The sequence below is a fragment of the Centroberyx gerrardi genome, chromosome 24, assembly GCF_048128805.1.
Source record: "Centroberyx gerrardi isolate f3 chromosome 24, fCenGer3.hap1.cur.20231027, whole genome shotgun sequence".
Taxonomy (NCBI): Eukaryota; Metazoa; Chordata; class Actinopteri; order Beryciformes; family Berycidae; genus Centroberyx; species Centroberyx gerrardi.
Window position 1 is genome coordinate 22,588,193 of NC_136020.1, and position 17,472 is coordinate 22,605,664.

At 43.7% G+C, this 17,472-nt stretch overlaps 1 protein-coding gene across 1 annotated transcript in view; it reads left to right on the top strand.

Annotated features, from left to right (window-relative positions):
* The window catches only part of LOC139929011 (caM kinase-like vesicle-associated protein), a 10,140-nt gene extending 1,064 nt beyond the window's left edge, over positions 1–9,076 (top strand). The window contains exons 3-7 of the mRNA XM_078281928.1: positions 4,464–4,576; positions 6,138–6,216; positions 6,435–6,522; positions 7,328–7,619; positions 8,277–9,076. Of these exons, the coding sequence (XP_078138054.1) occupies positions 4,464–4,576; positions 6,138–6,216; positions 6,435–6,522; positions 7,328–7,619; positions 8,277–8,401 (697 nt within the window). The 3' untranslated portion in view covers positions 8,402–9,076. The remainder of the gene's footprint in view (positions 1–4,463; positions 4,577–6,137; positions 6,217–6,434; positions 6,523–7,327; positions 7,620–8,276) is intronic.
* Positions 9,077–17,472: the final 8,396 nt, after the last annotated feature.

Below are 17,472 nucleotides of genomic sequence, written 5' to 3' on the forward strand. Positions count from 1 at the left end.
ACATAAGCGGTGGCTACAAAACATCATTTTTGGTTTGCTGAGGCGCTGTCCATGGTGTTGACAGGTGCAGCACTAGGTGTGCTAAGCGCTGAAATAATTGTCCCCCATCCTGATGAAAACAGCTATGGTGCGTGCATAAGTGCATATATGTGCACGTGCATGAACGTGCGGTACACTTAAGGGTCCCGGTTTGGGGGTTTGAAAATGTGGTCACCCTAGTGTACGCTAAAGCATTAGCATGGAGCACTGGAGCCAGTGATCTACCGGGGACACAGGGGTGATTTTGGTGTCTGTGTTCTCGTCACTTAATGGAGAAATTGACCAATGGGACGATTTCCCTAAAACTCGTGGATATGTCAGTGTTTTCATTGGTTCTTGGTGAAGCGTCTCACCTCGCTGCGTCGTAACGCTGCTCTGCACTGGAGCTGAACTGCACACCCCATGCATCGGTTGCACGTGTGTGTTTATTGATTTGACCCTGCCTCGGCGTGTGTGTGTGTGTGTGAGTGTGTGTGTGTGTGTGAGTGTGTGAGTGTGTGTGTGTGTGTGTCGTCACAGAGCCAGATGGAGCTCTGCTCTGCTGAATGGCCTTGTATGGACATGGAGCTGCAGACCAGACGCTTTTCTCTGCTTTTTGTTTTTACTCCGCTGTTTTCCCCCCTGACGCCTGACTGCATGTGGAGCTCACACACACTCACTGTGTGTGTGTGTGTGTGTGTGTGTGTGTGTGTGTGTGTGTGTGTGTGAGCGTGAGCAAGAAAATCCACAGTATGTGTGCTTTATCTTTATGTACGTAAGATAATGTGTGTATATGTGTGTGTGCATGCTTCTGTGAGTGCATGTGTGTATGTGCATGAGTGTGTATGTGTATACGCACATGCACAAGTGTGCGTGTGTGTGTGCTTGACCTCCAATGTGTGCACACCGCTGTCGAGGCCTTAGGCTAGAACACAATTAATTAATTAATTATTTGAAGGTGTGTGTGTGTGTGTGTATCTGTTTGTGCGTGTATACGTGTGTGTGCGTGTGTGTGTGTGCTCCACCTGACAAAGACATTATTATCTGGAGGTTGAGGGTGGGTGGTGTGACAGTGGGGTCAGGTCAGGTCAGGTCAGGGGTCAGAGGTCAGAGGTCAGCAGCAGGTTAATGGGATGCAGAGGTGAGGAGGGAAGCGTGACCGTCTGACTTTACAATCCTCCACTTTCCACCAAACATCCTCTCTCTCTGTCGGTTTTGTTCTTGGCTTTCCTGCTGTGATCTGACTCACTGTCTCTCTGTCCCTCTCTCTCTCTCTCCCTCTCTCTCTCTCTCTGTCTCTCTCTCTCTCTCTCTCTCTCTCTCTCTCTCTCTCTCCTCCCATCCCTCTGACGTACAAACAGACACTTTGTTCTTTCTTTTTATCTCTTCACTTTTGGGAGTTCGTTTTTTTCCCTATTGTGCATGTAATGTCGTGTGTGTGTGTGTGTGTGTGTGTGTGTGTGGAGAGAGAGAGCAGCTCCCTGCTGGCAATTAGCACAATTAGCGTTGAGGTTCAGACCTTGTTAGCTGTTAGCCGCTGCTCAGGTGGAAAGATCGCATCAGGTAATCAGCCATGATAATCGCCCGGGATCCTGAGTGTGTGTGTGTGTGTGTGTGTGTGTGTGTGTGTGTGTGTGTGCATTTGTTTTTCTAACCGTATGTCCTCACAAGGATAGAAAGATGAGGGATGAGGACAGTTTGCTGGTCCTTTCCTCTTTAAAATGTTAGTTTAGGATTTGGATTTAGGCTTCAGATTGGAATTAGGATTAGGGTTTAGGCTGGATTAAATAGCTATACCTAATTTATACTTAACTTACACTTTATACTCAACACTTAATACTTTATAAACGGTAACAATTGTTATAGAGAGGGTACTAGCGTTGAGGCGGGTGTGAATTATCCAATAAAAAAAGAAGTGCCAAAAAAAAAAAATTTGCAAAAAGAGAGTTGAGGCGGGAAAACACAACCTCACGTCTGTCCTGGCGCTTTATCCAACTCATCCAAGTAGACCAGTTTGCTAAGAAGTTAGTGGAGGAAGTTCACAGGCATCTCTACGATGTCTACTGTCTTCTACTCATTACAAAACATTTCAACTGTGATTTCCTGGCAAGAAATCGATGCATTTTTGCAGTCCGATCCTGAAGAAAGTAGAAAAACCTGAAGGACAGATTTGTTAAAACAAAGAAAAAGCTAGCTGGAACTAAAGCAGTGCATGGTACAGGTGCAGTCAAGAGTGCAGTGGTTGACTAGCAGCTACGTGGCTAACGTGATTTTCCATTGACCGCCAAGCAGGTCAATGCAACTAAACAAAGAAACGAATGGAGTTGAGATTCTCCTCTCTCTCTCTCTACGCAGCATAAGACTGTAGACGATTTGTTTCTGTTATTTTAGGGCGTAGAAACTTCCAGAACAGACTTTGTCTCTTCACTAAAGTCTGAGTTCAGCCTCATGATGGAACTGAAGACATTATTTCACTGGAGCTGCAGCTAGCTAGCTACCGCAGCTTGTTCCCTTTGCAGGAGATGGAACATCCCAGCTAGCTAAAAGCATGCTGGGTAGTGTAGTTCGGTAACTAATTTTGTCGTTCATGTAAATAATACTGAATGGATTTTTGTGAAATGAAGCCAAGCGAGATGTGTTGATGCTTCCCACAACATATTTCAAAATCAAAGCCATATGTTTTTACATTGCTGATATTAAGTAACTAATCCTAATCCACTAAACTAAACTAATGCGTACTTTAGGTTCAGGTTGGGGTTAAAGTTAGACATGTAGTGGTGAAGGTGAAGGTTTAGGGAATGAATGAAGTCAGTGAAAGTCCTCAAAAGCATAGCAAGACAAACGTGTGTGTGTGTGTGTGTGTGTGTGTGTGTGTGTGTGTGTGTGCGTGTGTGTGTGTGTGTGTGGTGGGCTGGAAGGTGAGTGACGGGTGAGTCTTTAACCAAATGTGAAAGCACAAAAACAAAAGGGAAGCCTCTCTTCACGCCAGGCAGAGCCTTCCTTCCTGCTGTGTGAGTGTGTGTGTGTGTGTGTGCGTGTGTGTGTATCGATGGAGAAAGGCATTTTAATGAGTTTTTATGATAATCTCTGCTAATGCATTCTGGGAAAGTCACAGTTTGGCGCATGCAGAAGTTCAATAATTAGGTGCAAATGAGGTTTGGAGGCTCTCAGCGGAGTTCCTCTCGCTCTGTGGAACACGACACCGCCTCTGTTTACATGTTCCCTCTTAATGTGGTTTTAACATGATTAAGCTGATATTCTGATTACATGCAGACAGTAATGTGCCAATACTGCGAGTCCGGCAGCAGTCTGATTAAAGCATTTACATAATTCTCATAATTTGACAAGTCCTCGTTATAATCCTGTTAACGAGTAGGGCTGGGTATCGTTTAAATCGGGGGTTTTTTTAACGTTTTCGACTTCACCACCACAGACTGTATGGGTTGTAGCTGCTGCGGTAGCGGGCCAATCACACGTCGCATTAAATCGAAGAACGCTTGCGGTGATTGGCTGCGAGCAAAACCGTACAAATAGTCATTTTTTTCTAGATCTGTGTACAAAAAGTATCGAATGCAGGTATCGTTTGACTGGAGAAGTTTCGATACTACTTGGTACTGTTCAGAGCTCAGAGCCTGAAAAACATTCATCTGAAAACTTAGAGAGAAGAATGAATAAGTGAGTGAATGAATGAATGAATGAATGAAAAAAAAATATTGGAGGAATGAATAAATTAGTGAATTAATTATTGAATAAATGAATGAAAGAATGGATAAGTTAATGAAAAAATGAATGAATGAATGAATGAAAAATGAATGGAGGAATGATTGAATGAAAAGTGCAGAGGAATGAATGGATGACTGAATGAATGAATGAATGGAGGAATGAATGACTGGATGGATGGATGAATGAATGAATAAATAAATGACCGAATAAATGAATGAATGGATGAATTATTGAATGAAAAAATATTGGAGGAATGAATAAATTAGTGAATTAATTATTGAATAAATGAATGAAAGAATGGATGAGTTAATGAAAAAATGAATGAATGAATGAATGAATGAATGAATGAATGAAAAATGAATGGAGGAATGATTGAATGAAAAAATGCACAGAGGAATGAATGGATGACTGAATGAATGAATGGAGGAATGAATGACTGGATGGATGGATGAATTAATGAATAAATAAATGACCGAATAAATGAATGAATGGATGAATTATTGAATGACTGGATGAATGAATGACTGAATAAACGGATGAATGAATGAATGAATGAATACCTGTGTGTCTCTGACTGTGTGGTTATCCTCCGTTCTACTTTCCAAGCTGTTTGAATGAATGAACGAATGGATGGATGGATGGATGAATGAGTGAATGAATGGATGAATGAATGAATAGATGAATAGATAGATGAATTAATGAACACCTGTGTGTCTCTGCAGACTGTGCGGTTATCCTCCGTTCTACGATGAGAACGACTCCAAGCTGTTTGAACAGATCCTGAAGGCCGACTACGAGTTCGACGCTCCGTACTGGGACGACATCTCCGACTCCGGTGGGCTTTCCTCCTCCTCCTCTTCCTCCTCCTCCTCCTTCTCCTCCTCTTCCTCTTCCTCCTCCTCATCCTCCTCCTCATCCTCCCCCTCTTCCTTCTCCTCATCCTCCACCTATTCCTCCTCTTCTTCCTCCTGTTCCTCATACTGTTAGTCCTCTTCCTCCTCCTTGTCCTCTTCTTACTCCCCCTCTTCCTCATCTTCCTCTTCTTCCTCCTCCTCTCTTCACCACGTGGCTCATATGGTTCCCACACCATCTCTTCACTGCCTCTGACGTCATCTGCCTGGAATGTGTGTGTGTGTGTGTGTGTGTGTGTCACCACCACACACTGCTCTCTCCAGCCTGGTGGTTACTCGCAGCCAGTCTGAGACACCAGTCTGGCATCCACCATGCAAACCAGTCCAGTGTGTGTGTGTGTGTGTGTGTGTGTGTGTGTGTGTGGTTTCCAGGAATTAAAACAATCAGAGCAGAGCGGGTCAGCCTTCAATTAAAAACATGAAAATCACCCAAACTGGAGTTACCAGGTTTTCACCAGACAGCGGGGATTTGGGTGAAAACCTCACAACTCCAGTTTAGGAGATTTTCATGTTTTCACTTCAGCTGAAGGATTTCATGTTCCAGTACGGTTTGAGAAGACCCTCGAGGTGGGGACTCGAGTCACATGACTTGGACTTGAGTCACAGTTTTAATTGCTTGAGGCTTGACTCTTACCAAGTTTTTATCCTATTAAAACCATATTGCATTGAAAAGTCGTAGATATTTAGTTTTAGATATTTGTTCTGACTGTTCTACATTTAGACTTGAGACTTGAGATGAGACTTGTGCCTCAAGACTTGAGACTGACTTGGGTCTCGAAGTTGACTTGGGCACACCTCTGTCAAACTCAAAAATGCATCTCTAAGTTCCTGATAAGTCAATATTTTGGAGATTCGAAGTTTTCACCTGACAACAGCCAAATAAATCCTAGTGTTTGTTTTGACCTCTGTGCAGCACCAGGTGGGTGGAGTTTACCACAAGCAAGCTGCCAGTCACAGAAACACATCTTAAACTGACTAAAATACTTTATTTTATATTATATTATATTATTTATATTAATAACAAAAAACCAAGTGCTTTTCAGTGCCATTCATTTTCAAAAACGTTCAAGGCCTTATTTTATTTTGAAAGCCAACTACAAAAATTTCAATGCCAATTATTCATTTTCAGAAACTTTTAAGACTTTATTTTGTTTTTTCAAGGATGTTCAAGGCCTGTGGGAGCGCTGGGAATGTGTCGTGCTTTAATTAAACACCTGACAATCGGGATAATTCATAGTGTTTGTTTTGACTTCTGAGCAGCACCAGGTGGGTGGAGTTTACCACAAAAAGCTGCCAATCACAGAAAAACATCCAGAAGTGACTTTCAAAGACTTGGAACTTTCTCAGTGTAACGTCTGTGTGACAAACTGCTGCTCCAAGTCCATTAGATTTGAAATTACTATTTGACCTTGGTGTGTGTGTGTGTGTGTGTGTCTAAAATTACTGCTGTCTTATGTCCTTCTTTGATGTTTTTTTTTTCCCCAGCCAAGGATTTCATCAGCAGTCTGATGGAGAAAGATCCAGCAAAGCGTTACACCTGCGAACAGGCACTCAGACACCCCTGGTGAGACACACACACACACACACACACACACGCGCACACACACGCACACACACACACTCAGAGACAAACACAGACAGACAAAGTGGCATGAAATCAAGATGGATGAAACCAGTCGATGTACGGTCAGGGGGTGTTGACAGGATTTATTTGTGTGTGCGTGTGTGTGTGTGCATGCGTGTGCGTGTGTGTGTGTGTGCGTGTGTGTGTGTGTGTGTCAGGATCGCCGGGGACACGGCTCTCTGCAAGAACATCCATGAGTCAGTCAGCCGGCAGATCAGGAAGAACTTCGCCAAGAGCAAGTGGAGGGTAAAGTTTGTTTCCTGCAGCTTGCTGTCCTGCTGATTCATTACAGGCTCCAACGCCACTCCTCCAAAGATCCTCTGTGTTTACAAGATGAATCACTCAGCGGTAAAAACCTGGCCCACCTTACCGTCTGTAAAAGTGGGCGTTAACCCTCACTGCGCGCTGCAGACCTAAAAGTCCTGTTTCTGCAAAAACTACGCATCACAAAATATTTGTTTTAAAGTTTTTAACAGAAGACATTGCTACTTTCCCACTAATGACAGTCGATTGAAAGCAGATTCTGGTCTGCAACTTTAAACTCACAACGAAATGAAAACAAAATTCACCAGGTTACCTAATTTTCCACGTCACAATTTACACCTTTTTAACAATAAATTGTGTTTTCTTGTGTTTTTATATCAAAACCCCACTACTTTTACCTCCTGGAAAACAGAGTATCTTTAATGGTGACCTCATGCTGCACCAGGAGGCGTAAATACAAATTCAACCAGTAAACCATCACAGAAGTCCCACCCCTCCGCCCCTCCCATCCAATAGAACTGCCTTTCTCTCCCTAACTGATCTCCCATTGGTTTACACTTTTGAATGATGCGTTATGTCCCGCCCAACATCCTGTTTCAACAAGAAATTTGTCAAATTATGTGAGCAAAATGCTCTCAAAATGCCGTTTCCTTGCGACTTTAATCGTGATGCCGTTTGCGGTACCCAGAAATCGTGGCAGAGTGAGAGCTCTCTGCTTCTTCCACCTCATCTTTTTCTCTCTCTTCCTCTCTTCCTTCCTCCTCTTCTTCTCTCTCTCTCTCTCCAGCAAGCGTTCAATGCCACGGCGGTGGTTCGGCACATGAGGAGGCTGCAGCTGGGCAGCAGTATGGGGAGCAGCATGGACGCCTCCAACCCGCCGGCCCGGCCCGGCCAGGCCCAGAAGACGGGCCAGACGGCGGCCCAGAGCCAGAGCCAGAGCCAGAACCAGAACCAGAGCCAGAGCCAGACGGGCAGCCAGAGCCAGAACACCGGCCAGGCGGCTCCGAGCCAGAGCGCCAGCGCAGCCGCCAGCAAAACCTCTTCCATAGACAATACTAATGCAGCTCCCCGCAAGGACTGTGAGTCCAAACACAGCACACACACACACACACACACACACAAAACATTAGCAACATGTGCAAAATAGCATCAGTAGTAGGCTATCAGAAAGACAATATGAAATATGTGCATTATGTACAAGTTGATGAATTACAAAGTTATAAAAACATCTCTATATATCCAGTTTATAACAATGAGAGAAATTCAAGAGCATGAGAAAAACAATATGTGAAAAATTACACCATATGTGCAAAAATGTGCTCACATTCACATTAACATATACATACAGTATACTGTAGGTACACAAGGGATTCGTAGTTGCGTCACAAATCTCCATAGCAACCATGGGTGGTGTCGTCATGGAGGCCCAATGGAGAATTGGCTGTGTACAAATAACAGCTAAATATACTGTCTTGTCTTTAGCCCTAGTCTCTACTCCAAAACACTCTGAGTTGTAGCTTGAGAAGAGTCAGCTCAGTTAACCTGAACAAACTGTTAGCTAGCTAACTAGCCGGCAAACACACTGATGTTAATGTGAACATGCTAACGCTAGCTGCTACTAGCTACGTTAGCTAGTGTGCTAATCAGATGTGTTAACAACAAGACAGTGATGGTTAGCTTGGTCAGATTGCCTTGAACCTCCACTGCTGATCTAACTGTTGACTCCTCCCTCCCAGGTGTTGCCGCCCCGGCCACGCCCTGCAGTCTGGCGTCCGCAGCCTCTTCTCCCGCCACGGGGGCGGAGCTAAACCGGCCACACCCCTCAGCGGTGCCCGCGCCGGTGCTAACAGGGACCAAGTGACGCCAGGTCCCGCGGGGAACCAGCTGGGAGGCCACAGCGCTGTGAGGGAGAGAGGGAGGAGACGACAGGAGAGGAAGAGGATTACCTTCCTCTCCGTCCTTCCCTCTCCTCACTGCACCTCCTGTTCGCCGCCCCCCAGCCTGTTCCCCGCCCTGCCCCAGGGAGAGCAGAGGACTGTACCCCCCCACCCCACCTCCACCGATTCAAGCCACACGACGCCATACTGTACGCCCACCACCCGCCCACCGGGACGCCATGTTGGATCCCTCCTGCCACAGCAGCAGCACGGCCGCTGACTTTCTCGAGGACGTTTGCAAGGCCGGCTGTGATTGGTCGCTATTTAACGATAAAAGGGTGTTGACCGCTGTGAGCGTGAGCGCTGGGGCCGGGTGGTGTCACTGCTGTTACTCCATGTCAATCAGCATCAACTTCCCTCTTGAATCTGGTCTTTCCTGTGCTGCTTTATTTAGCTTTATTCTCCACTTTGGTTTGACAGTTGGCAACTGGATTGTTTTATTTTGAATGATTACTATTATAATTTTAAAGGAGGTATGTGTAGCGTTTTTAAACACTAATATATCATTGTTAAATTAGTTGTGATATGTTGGTATAGCTACTGTAAACAAATGAGACCACGGTTGAGACGATTGGTCGCCTCTATCTCACTCCAGTAGTATTGTTAGTTCTAGTGTTTCTCCACATTAAGACTACATTTCCCATCAGCCCCGTTGCTTCCTGCCCCCCCCATCCCCCTCCCTGAAGAGGATCAACATGTTGGAAGTGATTTCTCCATCTTCCTTTCCCTCCTTCCACCATCTGCTGCCAGAAACTCTTTCAGCTTTAGCTCCGTTTGCTCTGGAAGAACAGAACCTCTTCCTGTTTTGTGCCGTAAAGCGATCCAGCAGATTTCCCTCCAGATCCACCAGGTGGAGAAACTATGGAGGATGTAGAGTAGAGGCTGAGAGAGACTGACGGGCTGCTCACTGATGGTCTCATTTGTTTACAGTAATTTTACTAAATTCTCAAAGGTAATGTGTAATGATTTATTGAAGTTAAAATGCTACACAAAGCCCCTTTAAGACCTTTCACATGTCCTTATGGGCTTGTTTGTTTGTTTGTGCTTTAAGAAGTGCTTTAAAAGTACCATACGACTGTTGAGACGTGGTTACATGAGTAAGCGCTTTACCTATTTTGCACAGGGAGGTTCAGATGCGTTCTCAGACACAGATTGTGTGTGTGCAGCCACCAGTTAGACTCCTCGTCCTCCTATGTTTATCAGACAGAGAGTATAGAGATTGTAAACCATTTTAAAAGCCCCACAGCGGGTGTCAGAGCATTGTACGACTTCTTTGTTACCTGAAACATCCCGATGTGTTTTATTATTTTCTTACTTTATAAGACTTTTATAACAATCACCCTTTAAGGGACACATTTACAGGTTACTATGAACCATGCAGCAGGTGTAGGATAGGATAGGATAGAGGTAAGTGCTGGAAAACTGTCTCCAGTCGAGAATGTTAGCGGCTACTAAGATATTTGGATTCCCAAACTACAGGCAGTTTTCAGGTGGTTGAAAAGTCCCTGCTGGAAACCGTCTCTCCGATGTTTAACTTCCTGCCACGTGGGTTTTCACAACACCCGTCCTGCGGAGTCAAAACCCGAGACGGAGAAGCCGTTGCCTGCCGCCCCTTCCTCCCCTCTCGTACTGAAGCCATGACCTCGCCTCGCCTCGCCTCGCCTCGCCTCGCCATCGCCGTTGGATCTTCTTCGAGCTGCGCCCAGTCCAGAAGCGCTCAGGGAAAACTGCAGCTGCACTGTGTGTTGGCGAAAACCTGGTTTCCTGGTTTCAATTTTTGCTGTAAATGTTTTTGGTCCAGGCGTTGGGGCATCACAGTTAATGATGGGTCGAGAACTTATGTCCGTATAGCAGTGTTGTAGTCCAGCTCGAGTGCCAAGTCTCAGCTGTCCAGCTCGAGTCCCGATTTCGATGTATCATGACTTGACTCAGATTTGAATATTGATGACTCAGACTTGGACTTGAACTTGTGCGCTGAGGACTTGAACTTCTCAGACATCAGCTGCACTTCTTTTCAGCGTTTTCCTAAATTTGTACCGGATCATCTGGTTGGTCAACAGTATCGGCCTACATGTAGACAGAATTTATCTTACAATTTATCTTGAAATTAACTGACTGAATTCCACAACTAAGAGTCACCATTCCAACCAATAAACTAGCTTTTAATGTGACGTAAATTTGTTTGTTCTTTTTCGTTTGTTCTCGCAAGCTTGAACTCAAACTGGTGACTCGGACTCGAGCTCAACTCGGATTCAAACATTGAGAACTTGGGACTCAACATGGACTCAAGGTTTGGTGACTCGACTACAACACTGCTTTATTATATTTGGAACTAACATTTTTGATGCAGAGTTTTGGGGGTTTGGGTTCAGGTTGTAGCACTTCCAGAGTCGAGGTGGCACAAAGCAGGTTTGGGTCTAGCTTCGTTTTGGGTCACTGGTGTTTAGAGCCTTTTTTAGACTTAACACAGAACTCAGAAAGCAGAACTGTACAATGTCGGGTGCTGACTCACACATATCAGATTGTCATGTCTCTATTAGATGCAAATCTACCTAATCCCTTTATTGTGATTTGTAGCCAAAGACTAGCGCTTGGTACGTAGAAAATTTGGTTGATCGTGTTCTACCTGATTACCAGAATTAGTCAGATAGGAAGCTACATAGAGCTATATACACTGTTCAAGAATGGACTGAACTAAAACTAAGGGCTGAACCAACTGCTAACTAATCTGGAGAGAGACAACAAGGTATTGATCTCTCTTTAACCCTTCCTGGTCCGTGGCCGTCTACCTTCCTTCCTGCTTCCTTCGTCCGATCCATCCAGATTTTGGTTCAATAGTATCTGCAAAGAATTCGTAGGGTTTGTTTTTACCTGCAAGGCATGGCAGATGGGTGCGATTTACCACATCAGGGTCATTTTTATTTTCTTGTATTTTTATATCAAAATCCCATATTACTTTCTCTTCCTGGAGAACTGTGTATCTTCAATGCTGACCTCATGGCGTACCAGTAGGCGTAAATAAAAAAACAACCAATAATATCACCAGAAAATACATCAAATTAAGGACTCAAAATGCTCTCAAAATGCCGTTTAATTGGGAATTTAAGATCACAACCAATATACAGAATTAACCTTCGAATACTTTGTTGTGATTGTCTAAACTTTATGGAAACTCGCTGTATTGTCCTGTGTGGTAAACCCCACCCATCTGCCATCTAGCTCTTACCAGATCATCTCACTATAAACGGTGCATCTAAGTTCATGTCTTTAACCCCGACATGCCGCTGCAGAGCCAAAGTGCAGTAACTAAGAAAACGACTTCAGTATTTTTCTCCTGTCCTGCCAAACGTACTGTTGGTACAGAAGTGGGCGGTACTCTGTATTGTTTATTGCATTTATAGATATTGTTTTAGTTGATATGAAATCTAAGCACTAGTCATGAGCTTTGATAGCTAAAACACTCATGAAGTCGTTATTGCTGTTTGCCCTAGCAGGGCAGCAAACAATATTGAGTCTGTTGGCCAGCGTTGAGGTTCACTAGCCACCGCTACCCACAATGCACTGCCTGCTTACAGCCTGAGTATGGTCAGAGTCCAACAGAAACCTCCTATCTCCCAAAATCTGGCTTTTCAAGAACTGAGAAAAGCTTGTTCAGTTTTCCGCAGTGGGTATTATTTACATGCACACTAATAATCTCATTAAAAATCTGATTAAGGAAATACTCCCAACTATGGACAGGGTTAGTTTTCAGGGGAGGGCGGGTAATGTAACCATTACAGGAGCATGTCTGCAATTTTTGTCCCATCCCAATCTGCCATGGCAGTCATTTTTACGGACTGTTCGCGCCCGCGTCAGTAAAGATCCCGGCCTCTTTTACCTCCTGTAAAACGCCCAATAAAAATAACCTCAGCTAACATTAGTCCCGTCTGAACTGACACCCTGGGATTGTTGGTGAATATTGTGTCATTTCTTTTGGGAAAGGACCATCTGCTCAAATTGCACCTGAAAGCAGCGTTCACCTCAAACTGAGATCAGACCCAAAGTCTCAACTCTCCGGTCGTGACGTTTCTCACCCAGTCTGAATAGGACTTTAGGCTAATTACCATCAGAGTAAAGTCATGATTGTGTAAGCAAAGGCCAGTTGACACGTTGATTTTTGCTCAGTCTTTAGATTTATTTGGCCATGTAGACACCATAACCACGCAAATTTGATGTTTTTAATAGCAACACCCATGTGTCACGTGCTGCATGAATACATACTTCTGCTTTCAGCTATATATATAGTTATACATATACAGTATATATATATATATTCTGACATTCTTCTGATATCGGCTGTGGGCTGGATCTCATTGTGTTATTTCCGTTTTTGAGTAAGCTTATGTGACTATAAAATGAATCCATGTAGACCTGGTTTATCGGGGGAAATACTCATACTTTGAACCATGTAAGGGCTTTAATCGAACCAACACCTTAATCTGATTATTCACTGTAACCAGAGTATTGTGTGCATGTATACGTACCCATTGATAGCTATGCATTTTTTCTTAACGGTTTTCAGTGCATTGGTCAGTGGTTTGGTCGAGGATCAGGAAACACAGGGGAGACGACAGCGTCAGCAGTCAGCTAAAACTGGAGATAAAAGTTTTACCTTTCCACGGGGCAGCAGGGCGGAGAGTCTGACCCGAGGGTTCGGCCTCCATGTTGGCTAGCGTCCGCCCCGCTGAAGTGTCCGTGAGCAAGACGCTGGATCCCTGCAGCTCTGAGGGAGATTATCACATTATTATTATTATTACATGAGCTGCGTTATAAAAGCGTCGGACCAGGCAGGTTCTCCGACGCCTACGCAGCAGATAAACCGTCAAAACCGACACTGTAAAAACATCCATCATTAAATGTGATGTCGTCTGCTTCAGACCGGGCGTTTGTAATGCGAGCGCATGCAGGCGCAGGGTTTGTGAATGTGATGCGAGGCCGGCGGCAGGGAGGAGAGAGTCCAGGTTCAGGCTCCGCTGCGGTTAATGCTCTCGTCGTTCTTTTTACTGAAAGAAAAAACAAAAAACTTTTATTGCTTTCTGAATGAATCTTTCCATGAAAAAGACGCTACTGTACATAGATTGTGAATATGAATGATCATTTTCAAGATAATATTTACGAATGTTGTGCTGTTCAGGCATGTGTGAGTGTGTGAGTGTGTGTGCGAGTGTGTCGGGGGAGTTGATTGTATTCTCTATGGAATGTTTAATGTAAAAAAAAAAAAAAAAAAGCTAAACTCCCTCTTTACTCCCCACTGCAATTTGCTTTCACATGACACTCCAGCGTAACGCACTGGGTGACTGCCATCTACAGTTGTACAGTGCAGAGTTCAATGCCATCAGTATTCTACCACAACCGACTAAAGGTGACGGCGTTGTTTACCGAACTCAGGCTTACGTTTGCCATTCTGTGGGAAAAAAAACAAAAACAATCCAAAGCTGTGACCGACTCAGAATCACACACTGTTACGGACCGGAGGGTCGAGCTCGCTCTCCTCAGAGCTTTTCAAAAGTCACTTCCACCGCCTACTGAAGCAAAACATAAACCCTCAAGTGCATCGTCACAAAAGATGAAAAATACGAGCATGTCGACAAAAAGTGCTTCAAGAATTCAACTTCACCACGAGTGTTTGCATAATCTTATATGCCCTTGTATGATGTTTGTATCTCTGTATTATGTAAAAGACCTACAGAAGAAGAGATGCCCATGTGTCCCACGAAAAGCTGGGTTACTGAGCGGCAGACCGGAGTTTCAGCTTGACAAACGTTTCTGGGAGGCAGAAATAATCTGATTGGTTGAGTTAAACCTCAGTGGGCGGAGCCAAAGAACCACAGATTTTTCAGATCGCAAGTTAGCTAACTGGCAAACTTGTGGATAAAACAGAAGCTAAAAATAGAAATGGCAATGACTTCTTTACTTCATTCCTTCATGTCCATGGTATTCATGATGTTGAAGGTCAGCAGCTAGCTAACTAGCTTACCTAGCTAGCTATAGGCTAGTATGGTAGTTTGAACTTGAAGCTCAGCTAGCTAACTAGCTAACCTAGATAACTTAGTATGATAGATTGTATTTTTTCAGTTAGCAGCAGAGCGCTAGGCTTCATAATATTAGCTTCCTCCTCTCTTACCTCTTGTCTTTTTCACTGAGCTTCAGTCTAATGTTTAGACAAGCATTGGATGGATTGGATTAGACAAGCAAGTAGCGCAAATGTACGTACATCGGCATCGGCTGCACCGATTTATCGACAAATGCTTTGGGAGTCAACACGTTAAGTTTGTTCCCTACAGTCCAAAAAAGTAGCTATATTCGATTCGATTAGATTCTCGACTGCATCTGAGTATTAATGCTAGCGAGCTAGTTAGCTAACATTAGCCACAGTGCGCATTCCCTCGGCTTTTGCAACATAAATACCTTCATAGATTTGTCGCTAGTCGCTTTTGAGAAATAATCATGAGCGGAGTCTGAAAACTCGCTAAATTTAGAGATGAAGTTGGCCACAGAGCTTCAGTCTAATGCTAACTGTGGTTCTTTGGCTCCGCCCACTGAGGTTTAACTCAACCAATCAGATGATTCCTGCCTCAGAGAAACGTTTTAATAGCTAACTCTCCGGCCTGCTGCCCGGTGGGACCCGGCGTCTCCCTGTGGGTGTCCTGTCCAGAGCCGGCGGACTCCGGCTGTATTTACTCTCTGCATGTGACCACGACTAACTCCATCCTGTGCACCGGTGTCACGACACCTCCATGTCTCAGAGCCGGCGCTGCCTGCCGCTCTTACTGTGCTGTGATGATGATGATGATGATGATGATGATGACTTTCTGTTAATGGGGCTTGTATATCCGATGCCTTCGACAATCATGTGCACATATCAGAGTTACCATGACGACAGAGGCCAGAGCGACTGATTGTGTTTCGTTTATCTTTCTCCTGGAATAAATCCCGAATGATCGTGACTCTTTCACTGTCTCTTCATTTGGTGTGTGTGTGTGTGTGTGTGTGTGTGTGTGTGTGCTAGTGTCATATTACAGGTATAACATCTCTTAAACTGATGATACACAAGCAAATTTTAGGGCAAATTTTTCTCACGTTATTTTTCATTTTTCACTTTATTTTTCTCACTGAAAACAACGTATCAGTTTGAAATTTAAAGCTTTGCTGGCAAGGTTTCAACATCAACCAATCAGAGACAAGAAAATTATTTTTGAAATATTGGCTGACAGTGCTCGGTGCAGGACTACAACTGCTACTAAATAGCAAACACAACTAGGAAATAACAGCTGTGATTCTTTTTATATGACATTTAATCTAGAAAGCTAGCTAACAGTTGGATGCTAGTAGAATTGGTTGTTCTTTTTTGGTAATTATTTAGTTAATTATTCATTTAATATCGGTATAACGCTTTGACACTCGACTGCACTGAGCCAGGTTGTTTGCTTTGTAAATGCATCATCCAGTTTACTGAGTCTGGTGACCTTTGACCTTTGAAAAAAACAAAAGAAATCTGACTCTGGTGTTTACATGCCCTCTGCTTACTCTGATTATCACCTTACACTGATTAAGACAAACAGATGAAGGTGTTTCCCAGACAAGTTCAATAATCAGAGTGTTGAATTGTTAGTGTGCATGTAAACGTGTCAGCATGTCAACACACACACACACACACACACACAGAGCGGATACAGAGCAGACAGCAGACACACTTTAACACTTTGACCGACGTTCAGCAGACGTTTGACCGACGTTTGGCAGAAGTTCAGCAGACGTTGGGCAGACGCAGGACAGATGTTGCAGGCACTTCTGGCAGATGTAGCAGATGTTGGGATGCATTATTAGCGTAAAACCATTAAAAACACACTGTCTGCACATGTTCCTTCCCCCCCTAAAAATACACTTTTCCCTGTAAAAGTCTTTTTCTAAACTCACTGGTTTGCCTCAGGCGTCGAGGGAAGCTGCTGCTGGTTCTGTGTTTAAACCAATGAGGATACACTTTGCACATTTAGCCATTATGAGACTCTAAACAGGGATGTGGAGGGAAATAAAAAGGACGGTAAACTGTGACCTGCTGGCGGTGAACAGCTTGAGTCAAACAAACACCGATGCAAACAAAAAGAATAACAGTAAACCATCATTTCCTGCTTTTCTTCTTTGAAAGAGCCTATCTTCATATAACTAACATCGGTTTGATACTACTTAACTTGATGTTTGTTATGAATTCATGTCATTAAGATTTGTGTTGTAGTATTTTTAATTCAGGAGTTTATTTGTAAATAACCTATATATCCAGGTTGGAAAAATAAATTATTAGTACCCAGTTGAAGTTCATCACTCAATATTTTAAAAATATATAGGATCCAGTGTGTGAAAGTGTCATCATGTTGCAAACCAAGAACTTCAACTGCTGTTGGTGAAGAATAGGAATTGCAGCAACATGGACGGTGGCCTGTAGTTGACTTAAATATATATAAGTCAAATTTTCACAATGTAGAGCAGTAATCTGAGCAGAGATCCAACAGAAACATCTAGTGAAGAGTTTAATATCTCACCATACAAAATACTGGAATAATAAAACTGCTTTGCCTTTTGTTTTTCTGGTTTGAGAAGGAGGCGGGACCGTGAGGGAATCTGTGATGTTTTATTGGCTGAAGTTTTTATTTCTGCCTCCTGGTGCAGCATGATGTCACCATTAAATATACTCTGTTTTCCAGGAAGGAGAAGTCATGGGTTTTGGGGGTATAACAAGCACAGATCCTGTACAGATCCACGGCACGTAAATGACTTAAATAATTCCACTAACATCACTTAGACACCACAGGTAATAACGTCACCCAACATTAAAGTTTACAGGGCAACGGAAGACGTGGATGTATGTAAATTAACGGTAGAGAGCGGGACTCGGTTAAATGACCTGTTCCCCCAAGGTCACAGACCAGGTGAGAGCGTGACCGACCGTCGCAGGACAGAA